At 43.0% G+C, this 12,930-nt stretch overlaps 2 protein-coding genes across 2 annotated transcripts in view; both read left to right on the plus strand.

Annotated features, from left to right (window-relative positions):
- Positions 1–12,930, plus strand: part of CFAP58 (cilia and flagella associated protein 58) — a 165,275-nt gene that overhangs the window by 50,875 nt on the left and 101,470 nt on the right. The gene's annotated exons all lie outside the window — the stretch shown is intronic.
- GSTO1 (glutathione S-transferase omega 1) lies at positions 75–9,057 on the plus strand. The gene is made up of 6 exons (XM_083441683.1): positions 75–231; positions 2,435–2,543; positions 3,550–3,772; positions 5,049–5,150; positions 5,931–6,037; positions 8,578–9,057. The coding sequence occupies exons 1-6, from the start codon at positions 114–116 to the stop codon at positions 8,729–8,731; spliced, it is 813 nt and encodes a 270-aa protein (XP_083297809.1). The 5' UTR covers positions 75–113; the 3' UTR covers positions 8,732–9,057.

A 12,930-nucleotide genomic window follows, 5' to 3' on the forward strand; every position in this document is an offset into this window, starting at 1 on the left:
CAACACTGGTATGTCCAGGCGCTTTCAAGTGGCCAAGTTCTGAGGCGGCTTCTATAACGGAATCGTCGCAGAATAACGAAGGGGGCGGAGTCGGTCGATCTTGGGATCAAGGGATGTGGGCGGAGACAGTCGGCCGACTCCGGGGAGGTTCCCTTTCTTCGGTGTCCATCACTTGCCTGCTGACTACACCAGGGAGAATGTCTGGGGAATTCGCTAGGAGCTTAGGAAAAGGTGAGAGGGTTTGCTTCTTTCCCAAAGCATTGCATGCTCTATGCTTGCCTGTGCCTGTCGTTGTGGGGAGGATCGGGCCGCCTCTTTTCCTTGTGGCGCCCCTCCGACGCCCAGCAAATACTAATTTTAGTGATTTTCCTCCATATTACGGCAAGGGAAAAGGGGGTGAAATTTCCCCCTTCTCTGAGCCCGCTCGTTACCACCCCACCCGCTGATGTGTTTTAAAATAAGAATAATAATGCCAAGCTGCGTTTATTTAACGCCACGTGATTTGCTGCGGCGCATACGTTCAGAGGCACGTATACGAAGAGAGGGAGGGGAGGATTTCCTGGGACTATTTTTGAAATTATAATGTTTCAAAATGGACTCTTTCCTTGAAACTCTGTGTAAAGCAAATCTCCGAAGCAGCTCGCCACGAACTTCACTAAAAGCGACGTGCATTTTTTAAAAATGCACGTCAAAACAGTTTGCATGGCGGCGTGTCACTCCTCTAGTTTCCTCATTTAATTAAAAAAACACACACAACGATCGTGAGCTCGCTCTCTCCTCTGAGCTACGTCTGATGTGAGACGCGCGTTGCTGTTTGTGCACAGTACTGCATGTGAAAAATAGGATTGGCGTTGATGACTTTAATTTGCCTCAGGTCACCTTCTCCACCTGCACTCTGGACAATTTGCACTGATAATTGTATTGGTAACATGACTATTTAATTTGCACGCCTTTTAAAGGTCTGTTCAGGTGTTGGTGTAGCTTCCTAAACCTCTTGTCTAGCCGCTGCTGGTAATGAGCTAACTGAGGGTGCAGTGTAATACCAGAAGTGGGTTTTGTAGTAAGTAGCTACTTTCCCAGTTGGCAAATTCTCCAGATGCATATTTTGCTGGACCCAGAAGAGTCTGTTGTGATCTTCCCTGCTGTGACCCTACACCAGACCCCAATTCATTCATGGGACGCTTTTCAATTGGTCCTGAAGGCAAGATGCTGATTAAATTGGTGAGGGCAGTGTTGTGCCACACACTTTTTCTCTTAATAAACCATGGGTCTTTATGGGGTAGCTGCAGCTTGTTCTTGTAAGAAATACAACTGCAGAACAACTTGCACATTGTAGGAGTCCTTCAATGAGTTTTGATGATGTGTAGACCTGTTACTCCTATAAAGAAAGAGCACCCTGTTAAAATCATGAGATGGGGTTGTAAGAGCTCATGAAACCTCAAAAAGCAGCACTCTTGTGTCCTAGAACATGATAATTTAAAGGATATCGTTATGGGGCATGCCCTGACTGGAAATAAATACATGTCCATCTGAAACTTTGGTAGATGCAAACAGTATTGAAAATGGGATGGCATATAACTTCCCTGATGCCATCATGGCCACAGATCATCCTGAGTGAGCTATAGTCTCTTTCCTCTAGCCCAATTCCGTGAAGTACATCCTTGGTTTGGGGAAGAGCATAAACTTAAGTGTCTTTCCCACACAACCTTCCGTCCTGGCTTGTGACTTTGTGTCTGCCTACATGCCCAAGTCTAGGAAGGAAGTTATGTGTGTGTTTCTTTGCTGCATACACAGAGAGAGATGGATGTGTTGAGACATGTTGGGACGTTCATTTTGTTTCTTCCTGGCCCTGCAGTCATGCATGAATAGCGGTGAATGGGCCCCATAAGTCCATACCAGGTGGGGAAATGAGTACTGCAACTCTAAGCTTATGCTGCCAAATCTTTTGTTTTCGTTTTTTACAGCATATTCCTGCACATGTTTATTCAGTGATAAATCCCATTGAGTTCAATGGGGCTTACTCTCAGATAAGTGGATATAGGACTGCAGGCTTAAGCTCCAAAAATTGCAGAACAATTACAATGTACAAGCTGCTTACTTTGCAGCAATTCAGCTGAGTTCTGTGGAATTATTCTCACATCGGTAGCTTGGCATCCTCACACTCCTGTCGCCATTTACTTTCCTCTGCTAATTCATCTGAATTAAGATGTGAATCACCAGTGTGAAAAAAGCCTTTGGAATGACTGCAGGGTTATGAAAATGGAGCATATCAAATACCAGAGGAATTTATTTTTTGGAAGGCTCCCCTTTTTTCTCTCTGCTTCTTTGTTCTCTCTGCCCTAAGCCATGGCCTCCTTATGGTTTCTGTTCAGAAAAGGCTATAATTTTGCTAGTTCTGACCAGAATGACCTGTGTAAGTCTCTTTGTATTCCAGGAAGTTCTGCTCCAGGGCCTGTGCCGGAGGGAGTGATCCGTCTTTACAGTATGCGCTACTGCCCTTTTGCACAGAGAACAAGGCTAGTCCTCAAAGCCAAAGGAATCAAGTAAGATCAGTCAATCAGTCATTTTACTTGTATGCCACCTTTCCAAAAACTAAAAACGTAACAAAAGTAGTTGTAAACAATAAATGAAACTTCAAAAAGTACACAAGCAAATAGAACAATTTCCACAAAAATCATAAGATCAAAAATATACAGAAATTAACAGCAACAGCCACACCCAACAACTCCCCCAAACAATACTCCAGCCCCCAGATCAAATGAACCTTCTCTCTAATTTCACATAGTCCTAATTTTATTGTATTGTAATTGTTTTTAACCACCTTTGGGGCTGAAAACTGGCAGATGTTCACTGCATATCAAGCTTTATGGGAGTTGCCTTCCAATTGACACAGGGTGTGTTTCTACGCACCCATGCACTCCACCCAGAAAGTGTGCGCCACAGCATGAGGCAGTGGAATGTGGAGATTCCCATTTTGACCCGTGATGTTTTTGCATCCAACAAGAGGAGGAGGTGGAGCTGCCAAAAGAACCCTTTGATGAGTGCTAGAATGGAGTCCATGGTCTGGAGCACGCATCAGCAAACTTTTTCAGCAGGGGGCTGGTCCACTGTCCCTCAGGCCTTGGGGGGCGGACGGCGGACTATATTTTGAAGGGGAAAAAATGAATGAATTCCTATGCCCCACAAATAACCCTGAGATGCATTTTAAATAAAAGGACACATTCTACTCATGTAAAAACATGCTGCTTCCTGGACCATCTGCAGGCTGGATTTAGAAGGTGATTTGGGCTGGATCCGGCCCCCAGGCCTTAGTTTGTCTACCCATGGTCTGGATCAATCCCAGAGGCCACTGGTTCCCCATTCGTCATCTAGACCCCTTGCCTTCTAGTTCCTAATGGTTAGAGGGCTGGATCTGGAGTTCTGTAACCATGTAGCCTATATGAAACAGAACCTTAGGTGATTTCAATAACATAGCAGAAGTTGACTCTAACTGTAACAGGCAAGTTGGCAAAATAACCTTGCTGTGTTTTTCCATGTCATACGTTTTAGTCATGAAATTGTCAATATCAACTTGAAAAACAAGCCAGACTGGTTTTTTGAGAAAAGCCCATTCGGATTGGTCCCTGTGCTAGAGACCAGCAAGGGCCAGTTGATTTATGAGTCTCCAATCACTTGTGAGTATTTGGATGAAGCGTATCCAGAGAAGAAGCTGTATCCTGCAGATCCTTATGAGAAAGCTTATCAGAAGATGCTCTTGGAACAGTTCTCCAAGGTGTGTACAGAGGAGTAACGGGAAACTCATTTCAGTGTGTGGTATGAAAATCACACTTGATAAGCCATTGTTATGATTACAGGCAATCTGCTAGGCAACACCACTGCCCTATTTTAAATATGTGCCTGAAAGTAAAAAGTGAGATCTGCAAAGAAAACATTTGTGGAAGAAAGACAGTGGTTTTAAAGTTACTGGACAATGTGACCTGATGCTGGGTGTTAATAGGAACTGGTTGCTACAAAGAGTTTTAGTGTGTTGACATGCCACTTATGGCATCCTGCACAGATCCTGGTTCAAGATGACAAGACCATTCTGGTATAACTGAGAAAGTGGGATTTTGTAGAGTAGGGACAACAGAGGAAACACTGGTGAATGTGGAACATACAGACATGGTAAGGTGGCTGCTATACGTTGTCCCAACATAGGACTAAAGTATAGAAGCAAAGCGGAACTGCTAATGTACTGTGTAGCTTTGCTTTTCCTTTGAGCTTACCTGGAATTCTACATTAAACCAGGGTTAGTCTGGATGCTGAGTGGAAGGGGGGGTGTTGATATCTGGTACTATCTTCTGGGTTGTTCCACATTCTCCTGCGTTGAGAGATGCTTTCTGTGGGTTTATCTCCCTTGGTTTGTGTTTCCTCTTCTTCATCTTAAACCCATTCACTTCTATGACAACAAAATTCATTAGAATTTTTTTAATAAGATGTCCGAGGAACACATCCAAGCTCCTGTAGCATCACACAATGGAAATTTGCCCTGTGTTAACTAAAATGGACACGTTTCTCTGTCTGTAGTATACAATTAAATGTGTGAGAGAGAAAGGTGTACATCTCAATAGGTAACCAAATAGTTTAGAGGAGGAAAACAACTCGTTTAGGCATCTTTATGGGGGGGGGGGGTTGAGCTTGTGGCCCTCTTATTGGACTCTTAACACCCATCACATTGGCTGGAGCTGATAGGATTTGGAATCCAGTGACACCCGGAGGTCCACAGGTTCCTCATTCCTGCTTCATACTAATGGAAAGATGGTGTGGATGGATGTTCTACCAAGGTGAAAGGACTCCTCTACAGTTCAGAACAGTTGGCCAGCGGAAGCCATGCTGGGCTGCAACTTACACCCTCTTACTGACAGGGCTTTATGAGGACGAGCTGTCTACTGCTGTAATTTAGTCATGGTAGAATTACCTCTCGTTCTTAGCATGCATTTATGTTCCTTGAATTAAAATGCTAAGCACCTTTCTGCACCTTGGTAACATGGCAATCTTCTTTTGCTTAGCTAACTCCTCTGTGTCACAAGTACTTGCTGGCTGTCAGGAGCGGAGACAATGCCTCTGCAGTGAAGAATGAGCTCCGAGAAAGGCTTCTGAAACTTGAAGAGGTGAGAGTTGGGGGCATTGCTCCAAGGAAAGCTATACATTAACTTGATTGTGAGGGGGAGAGGTTCCCCGTTTCCATTCCACACAAAAGGTCTCTTCGGTTTTCCAACTAAATTCAAGCATTATGTCCTTGGGCAACTCTTCTACTCCGTTATTAGGCTGAAGAGATCTCTTGAACCTGTGTTAGGGAACATATTGCTCTGTTCTCTGTATCTTATTTCCATAGCTGTACTTCATGCAATGAAAGTCTAATATTTTGATCCTCCGCATCCCACACAAGGGCTCATTGAAACTTGTGACTCTTCCGCATAATTTAGTTTTGGGATTACGTACTCTGAGCAGACTCTAGTGCTGCCCACTAGAGGGAGCCATGTTCATATCTTTATTGATGGATTTGTTTCTGTCTGACAAGAGGGATTTTCAAACAAAAAACCAAGAGTGTTTCCAGACAGAAAGCTCCTAGGGCTTTCCAGTGGTTGCAGTTTTGCTTTCTGCTGAATCTAGAATTGCAGCCAAGAAGTTCTTAAAATCCAGCTGCACAACGCACTTTGGTCTGTGATCTATTGTGCAGTCTACTCGGGACCAGTACAGGTTAAAATCTCCACACAGGTCTGCAACATAGGGGTAGAAGTTCTGAAACTACTGAGCTCTGTATAACAAGGTGCTGTCTGTTATATATGCAGCCCCTTTCCCCTTCCTCACTCTAGATTTCAGTTTCAGCAAGTTCTCTTGGTATACTGTGTTTTTTATGTAGGAATGTCATGTGTCTCTTTCCCTTTCAGATTCTAGTAAAGCGCAAGACTAAGTATTTCGGTGGGAACACTGTTTCCATGATCGACTATCTGATCTGGCCTTGGTTTGAGCGTATGGAGCCCTACGAGTTATATGAGTAAGCCCTTTGAATCATTTGTACCTCTCACATTTGAGTACCATTCTCCAGCTACATTCCTTTCCTTGTCCCTTCGCCAATGGGCACCATTGATAGGGGAGAGCTACTGCCATTTGTTCTGGTTCATCTGTAATCTGCAAGGCAATGGGGTGTCTGGAGGAAGTGAAGTGGGTGCGGAAGAGGAAGAGAATCATTCTTCTCACTTGAAAATGCACATTTGACTCACTTGAATGTCTGTTTCTGGAGTGATCCCTTCTGATCTATACTAGTATTTACTGGCAGATTCAGTTATGTTCAATTTGGATTCGATCAAGACAATGGGTTTCTTTTCTCACTACAGATAATGGCCACACTTGGATGATCATTCCTCTGATTAATAAGTCCAAGGTATGAACAGTCCTTTTGGCTGTATGCACAGCCCCTTTGTTCTTCCCCATGCAAGCAAAGTCTTCTGTTAACCACAGCTTCCCAGTTCAGGGAGATAAAAAACTAGTTAAGAGCTTCAGAACAAGTTTGGATACTAAATGTACTTCAAACCATGGTTTACATACTTACCTTGTTCTAATGCTGTTAACTGTGGTTTCTCATTTTGTCCAAACTGAGAAACTGTGGTTAACAGAAAATTACCTGGTTGCGTTGGCTGTTGCTGCAAAGGGAAGAGTGAAGAAGCTAAATGCTTGGTCAAAAGGCTTGCTCATCTCTTGCCTTGTTAAGCTGAGATGTGATATATTTGGATCCCATGAGTAATACCTGCATGTTTCGCGAGGCTGATGAAGATTCTACCACAATCTGTCAGGCTCTAGTGGCACCTTAAAGGAGTTTTTGTTGTTGTTGCTTTAACTGATGCAGCCACTCCTGCACATATTTTTTTAAAAAAACATTTTTTAATGTAACGTAACAGTTTAGGTAGTGCACAAGGAACTTGTGATTACTGTGGGAGGATTAAAATTCTCATTAGAAACATTGCCGAGGCTAAATGTTATCAAACTATGCTGCAAGGTGTCCAGAGGGTAATTAGAGGAGGATCGGACTCCTCTGATGATTTGCCTTTTCTCTGCTCTCCTTGAAGAGTCCAGGGTCAGGCTCGGTGCTCTGGGATTTCTGAGAAATTCCCTTTGTATTATACTTGTACAGTAAATGAGATAATAGGAGTTCAGGTTTTACTTTCTTTTCTTTGGCATAATGTCAAGTTTAGATCTGACTTCAAAGACATCTCAGGTGCACACAGTGTATAGGATTATCATCCTATGAAAGACATTTGTATACTTTTCCTTTAAAAAAATGGAATGATGAGTTGACTAGGGGCAGGATAGGAACATAGGGAGCTGACTTATACTGAGTCAGGCAGTTGGTCCATCTTAGTATTTCCTACACTTACTGGCAGTGGCTCTCAAATGATTTCAGACAGGGGTCTGTCACAGCCCTACCTGGAGGTGTCAGGAGTTGAAAACAGTGGTACCTCAGGTTACAGACGCTTCAGGTTACAGATGCTTCAGGTTAGGCTCTGCTAACCCAGAAACAGTACCTTGGGTTAAGAACTTTGCTTCAAGATGAGAACAGAAATTGTGCAGTGGCACCAGCGGGAGGCCCCATTAGCTAAAGTGGTACCTCGGGTTAAGAATGGTTTCGAGTTAAGAACGGACCTCCAAAACGAATTAAGTTCTTAACCCGAGGTACCACTGTATTGGACCATCTGCATGCAGAACATCATGCGCTACCGCAGAGCTGTGGCCCTTCTACAGTTAAGCTTGTGGAGCCACCTTCAGGTAGCAGGCTTTTTCCATTTCTAGGTTCTAGACAGCTGCACTATACATCCCATACCAGTTTGGCTCTGTAGCACACAACTAGGAAGGAGATGTGGGAGATGTTGTTTTTTTCTGAGCCACTCCGGAAAAGAAGACTATGAATAGTTTCTAGCTGTGCTGGCCAAATGGAACTTCCAGATGCTGGGAGTAAACAGGGCACCACTCCTTCATACCCTGCTTGTGGGTATCCAGAATCCTCTGGCTGGCAAATGGAAGTAGAAACTTAATGTAGCATGGCTCTTGGTCCAGCAGTATAGTTCTTGCCATGGAAAGTGTGCTATTTCAGGCTGCATTGCCTGTGGGCTGATCTCTCAGCCAAATAGCTTGGAAAAACCCCTCTAATTTAAACTGTTGGAATAGGGAAGTGCTGAAACGACACACCTGCTCTCCAAAACTAGAGCAGTGCAGCAGTGCCCCCTATCTATTTTGAAGCATCTCATCATTTCTAAGGAAGCCAAGCATAATGGATGTCAAAAACCTCTCTTCTTCCAACAGAGCTAAATGCAGACAGCTTAGTAGTTTGGACGCTGCCTTATACAGAAGTAGACCAACGATGCATTGAGCTTAATATTGTATTCTCCACTGTCTGGCAGCAGCTCTCTGGAGTTTCAGAAGTATGCCAGGGTTTGAATTTGGGACCGTCTGCCTTCAAAACATGTGCTCTACCGGAGACCTTTTGCAGACAAACCACCATAGATGTAGGCTTCACAGTGACTGTTTTCATTTTCTCTGCAGCTGTTTGGACCACACACCAGAGCTAAAACACTGGGTTGAAGCCATGAGGCTGGATCCGGCTGTCAAGGCTACAGTAAACGACGCTCAGACATACAAAGGCTTCCTGGAGCTCTATCTGAAGAACAGCCACGAGGCCTGCGACTACGGCCTCTGAAAATTAGTGGAGGGAAGCCTTTTCAATAGTTGGAAAAGGAAGATGGAGCTACTGCCGTCACATGCAGAGCTGGTACCTGCGCTGCACTGTCCACTATTGGTTTGGTTTCTGTGTTTGATGTACAGTAGGGATATGGCTGTGCTGAAGTGACAGGCCACCTGCAAAAAATAAGGCTTTCTTTTCCAAAAATAAGGCTTTCTTTTCCAAATTCTGTTCAGAATTTGCCTAACTTTGTTTGCCCACCAAAGTTGTAATGTCTTTTTCCTCAGGTAGGCATGTGTACTGGCTCTGCTTCTGTTCTGAAATAAACACACTTTATAAACATACAGGCGTTTCCTGTTACTTTTCCTTGCTGCTCCACAGGAGAGGCTATGTCGCTGGAGATGTTAGTGTGCAAGTAAAATATACTGCTGTGCATGCTAGGCTGAGCTTTGCAGTGCCTTTGAAAAGTTCAGGATGCACCCTAGGAAGCAAGCTATGTTGCTGTTTTTATTTTACTTGTGGAAACAAAAAATTTATCATATAAAAAAATCCATACATATTTCCCCCATACGTAGGAAGCTGCTTATACAGTCAGACCACTGGTCCGTCAAGCTCAGATTGGCAGATTGGCAATGACTTTCTAGATGGATCTTTCCCAGCCCTGCCTGGAGATGTCAGGCATTGAACCTGGATCTTTTGGCGTGCAAGGGATGTGCTCTACCACTGAGCGACAGCCCATCCTCTTTACTAATCAGATAACGTGGCATAAGTATAGAATTTGGGCAAGCTGGCAACCTTATGCAAAGCAGCACTTGTACTTGCCAACTTAAATAGATGAGGGGTCTTGTATGAACAGCTTTACATCATGTAGGGATATTATTCAACCAGCCCTGAAGGAAGCCTGTTTAGGGACGCTTTTAATGTTTAACAGTCCATTGTATTTTAATATTTTGTTGGAAGCTGCCCAGGGTGGCTGGGGAAACCCAGCCAGGTGGGCGGGGTATAAATAAATTATTTATTATTATTATTATTATTATTATTATTATTATTATTATTATTGCTGCCTTTCTATCTAGCAGAGGTACAGCTCTTGGCTATTTTTCAGCTGTTCTACATTGTCCACACTCTGCCCCAGTTATTTGCAATTTTCCATTTGCATGTAGAACCAGCCAACCTGGGCTTGAATCCAGTTATTGGGTGAACAGAACAACTGCCAGTCATGTTAACAGAGCTTGCCCTCTCTCTCCTCCTCTCCCCTGTGGCCCAATCTGCTCTGGGGATTCCCCTGACCCTCTAAGAGAAGATTTAGGGGCAGTGCAGTAGTTGTTCCACAAACACAATGACTTAGATTCAACCTCTGAGCTGTACATTGCAGCTTGGTTCCATGCCTGGTTCCAGCTGCAAGTAGCCAACCTAAAAAGTGTAACAATGCACAGTTCTCAAAGCTGTTAGGGCAACAACAGTGGGTGCTGCATCAGAAAAGGATATTATCCCAGAAGTATTTTCTTCATGGACAAATACCACATGTGGGCAGCTGCTGTTGTTGTCTTAGAAGTTTTTGGCAGTTCCACAGTAAACAGTAACTTATTAGAACAAGCGGTATATACTACTTTGTCATTTACCAGTTAGTGTCAGCCATTATCCTGGGTCCTTTACAAGAGGCAAGGAATGGCAATGGTAGAAGATGAAATAAAAGATTTTTTGAATGATTGTATGTTGTGTGGACTCTGCTTAAATTGGAATCGGCATGAAACATGCCCAATTGCAGATTTACTTACTGAACAACGCACGTTCACTTATTCTTGGGAAGATAGTGAGCTATAGCCGAAAGGATGCAAAGTAAGAAAATGAGCAATTTCCCCTTTTTCTTTGGTTACACAACGCCTTTGCCACTGGTGGATTTCCATTAATAATACATAAAGCATAAATCTTATTCAGGTCACCTTGAGGATGAATGCATACATTACAGGCATACAATGGAGGCTGCTTGCTTTTTCTTTTTCTTTTTTAATGATGGAATGGAAATATCACTTAACTCTTCCTGAGGCACCCCCAAGCACCTTTCTGTCAGGTTGACAGCTGACATTTGAAATGACTTTAAACTAGTCTCTGCAGGTGGCAGCTGTCCTTTGTATTCAGCGTCAAAATCCAGTGCGGGCCGCACTGGATTCCTGCAAAGAGTCTCCCATTTCTGCCATGAGTTCCTCCTTCAACGGCAACCTAGGCATGTTCCAGAACATTCACAAGACTGGACATCCAGAAAGAAGCAAAGCCTATTAACTGGTCTGAGTAGCATACTGCTATGTACTGCTTTGTCAGAAAAGTCTGACTGCTTTCCATGAAGCTTACCAAGCAAGTCGAAATCTTAGCATTACCCTTCCCCAAAATGTTTTTCTGCTTATGCAGAAGGTTTAGGAAGGTAAGTATAGTATGTATACTTCAAATTGTTTTAACCAGTCTGGTTTGCTTGCTGAGTAAGACATTTTTAATACCTTGCGTTTTGTAGACTAAATGTAAATGTCTGTGTTTTTAAAATCTTACTAAAGCATCAGTTTAATTAAACCCCTCATGAGTGCTTGATAACGACCTAGATAAGGATAGCAACTCTCGTGGAAACGCATAACCCAAAAAAGTGCCATACTATAAACATTCAGATTTTGTGTTTCCTCAGAGAGCTTTGTTTCAAGACCAGCAAAACTGGAAATATTGCTGACTGAGAAAGAAGAGAGAGATTTTTCCACTTCAACCATGTAATTACTTAAAATAAAATAACTGAAGTCGCAATGGGTTGTTTAATAGGCCTATTAACTGGAGCCACTATTTTACAAGGAGTCAATTATATAGCACGTTGACAAGAATGGAAGAAACATTAAAAATTTAAAAGTGCAGAAGCTGCCTAGAAAAAGAACGCTACAAGGAGGAAGGTATTGCAGTGAGGTGTCTGACACCTTTTTATGGCGTCCCTGGACTTGTCATTTTTCAAAACCCGTTTTCCAGACCTTTACTTTTTTTTTAAAATAAGGCAGAGAGGTTTTAACTTTCTTCCATCTTCCGCTTAAGTTTTTTACATTATATAAATTGTTTTTTTCAGTCATGGATTTATGTCCTTATAGTGTGGGCCAAAAGGAGCACATTACACTTGGTTTGATATTTCAGCACTTCTACTAGGGACTGGAGTTGCTCAGCTTTCACTGTCCCTAAAGTCGGTCGGATAACAAATAAGCATTTGCACAGAGTCAGTGAAATAACCAGTGGGCTGATTTAAAAAGAAGTGTGTGGGCAGGGCTTTTTTTCCCCCAGCCAGAACTTGTGTTCATGGTAAGTTCTGCCACCTCTTTTTCTAGAAAAATAGCACTGTGTGAACAAGCTCTTTCTGGTAGGATGTGTAACAAGCCTACCTGCTGAAATGCACTTTTTTGGCCCATTATTATTATTATTATTATTATTATTGGCCCCATCTGCACTACACATTTAAAACAGTGCCATGCCAAAGAATCATGGGAACTGTAGTTTGTCAAGGTAGTTGAGAGTTGTTAGGAGGCCCCTGTTCCCCTCATAGAGCTACAATTCCCCAAGTGGTTTAATGATGTTCCCAGGATAATCTTGAGAATTGTAGCTCCATGAAAGGAACTGGTGGAAGACAAGAGTTTAATGAAAATACAGATGTCAGAAAGCTCTCTTTCCAGCTAGAATCATAAATGTGCTTAAGAACTACATGTACATACTGGTACTGTATGCATCTATGGTTCCTTCCACCCAGAGACCGGTTGCAAAGGCATTGGCTGGTTCATTAACAAAGCACAAATGGTATGTTGTTGTTTTCTGGAAGTGGGGCAGGGGCACAATTTGATCCCTATATTCTCCCTCCTAATAACTGATTAAATAGAGATTTGTGGTGGCAGGAACCATGTTCTCTGTGTATCATTTGAGTGGACCTACACTGCTACACGGGCATGCAGGTAATGTACAGGAGAGCAGTGCTTTATTACGTAAGACGAAAATTCTGCCTATAATCACGTTTAGTTCTTTTATGTGAACCTATGTGGTGGTCGTACTTCTGTTTATCCAGCAATCAAGTTCTCCATTCAGGAGACCATTCCTAAAACAAAAACAACCCCCCCTCTGCAATGCAAACTTTCCCCTGTTGGCATTTAATGATTGCTATTAGAACACAGCGTGTTCTGTCTAAGAAGTAGCAGCGTAGCAATGCAGCCTGG

This window comes from Podarcis tiliguerta (genome assembly GCF_965153285.1).
Source record: "Podarcis tiliguerta genome assembly, chromosome: 5".
In the NCBI taxonomy this organism is placed as follows: Eukaryota; Metazoa; Chordata; class Lepidosauria; order Squamata; family Lacertidae; genus Podarcis; species Podarcis tiliguerta.

Bases quoted from the DNA above. Each gene is read 5' to 3' on its own strand.
- GSTO1 (XM_083441683.1), top strand. From the start codon at position 114: ATGTGGGCGGAGACAGTCGGCCGACTCCGGGGAGGTTCCCTTTCTTCG. The intron at 2,544-3,549 runs GTAAGATCAGTC...CATACGTTTTAG, and splicing joins CTCAAAGCCAAAGGAATCAA to TCATGAAATTGTCAATATCA. The intron at 5,151-5,930 runs GTGAGAGTTGGG...TTTCCCTTTCAG, and splicing joins GGCTTCTGAAACTTGAAGAG to ATTCTAGTAAAGCGCAAGAC.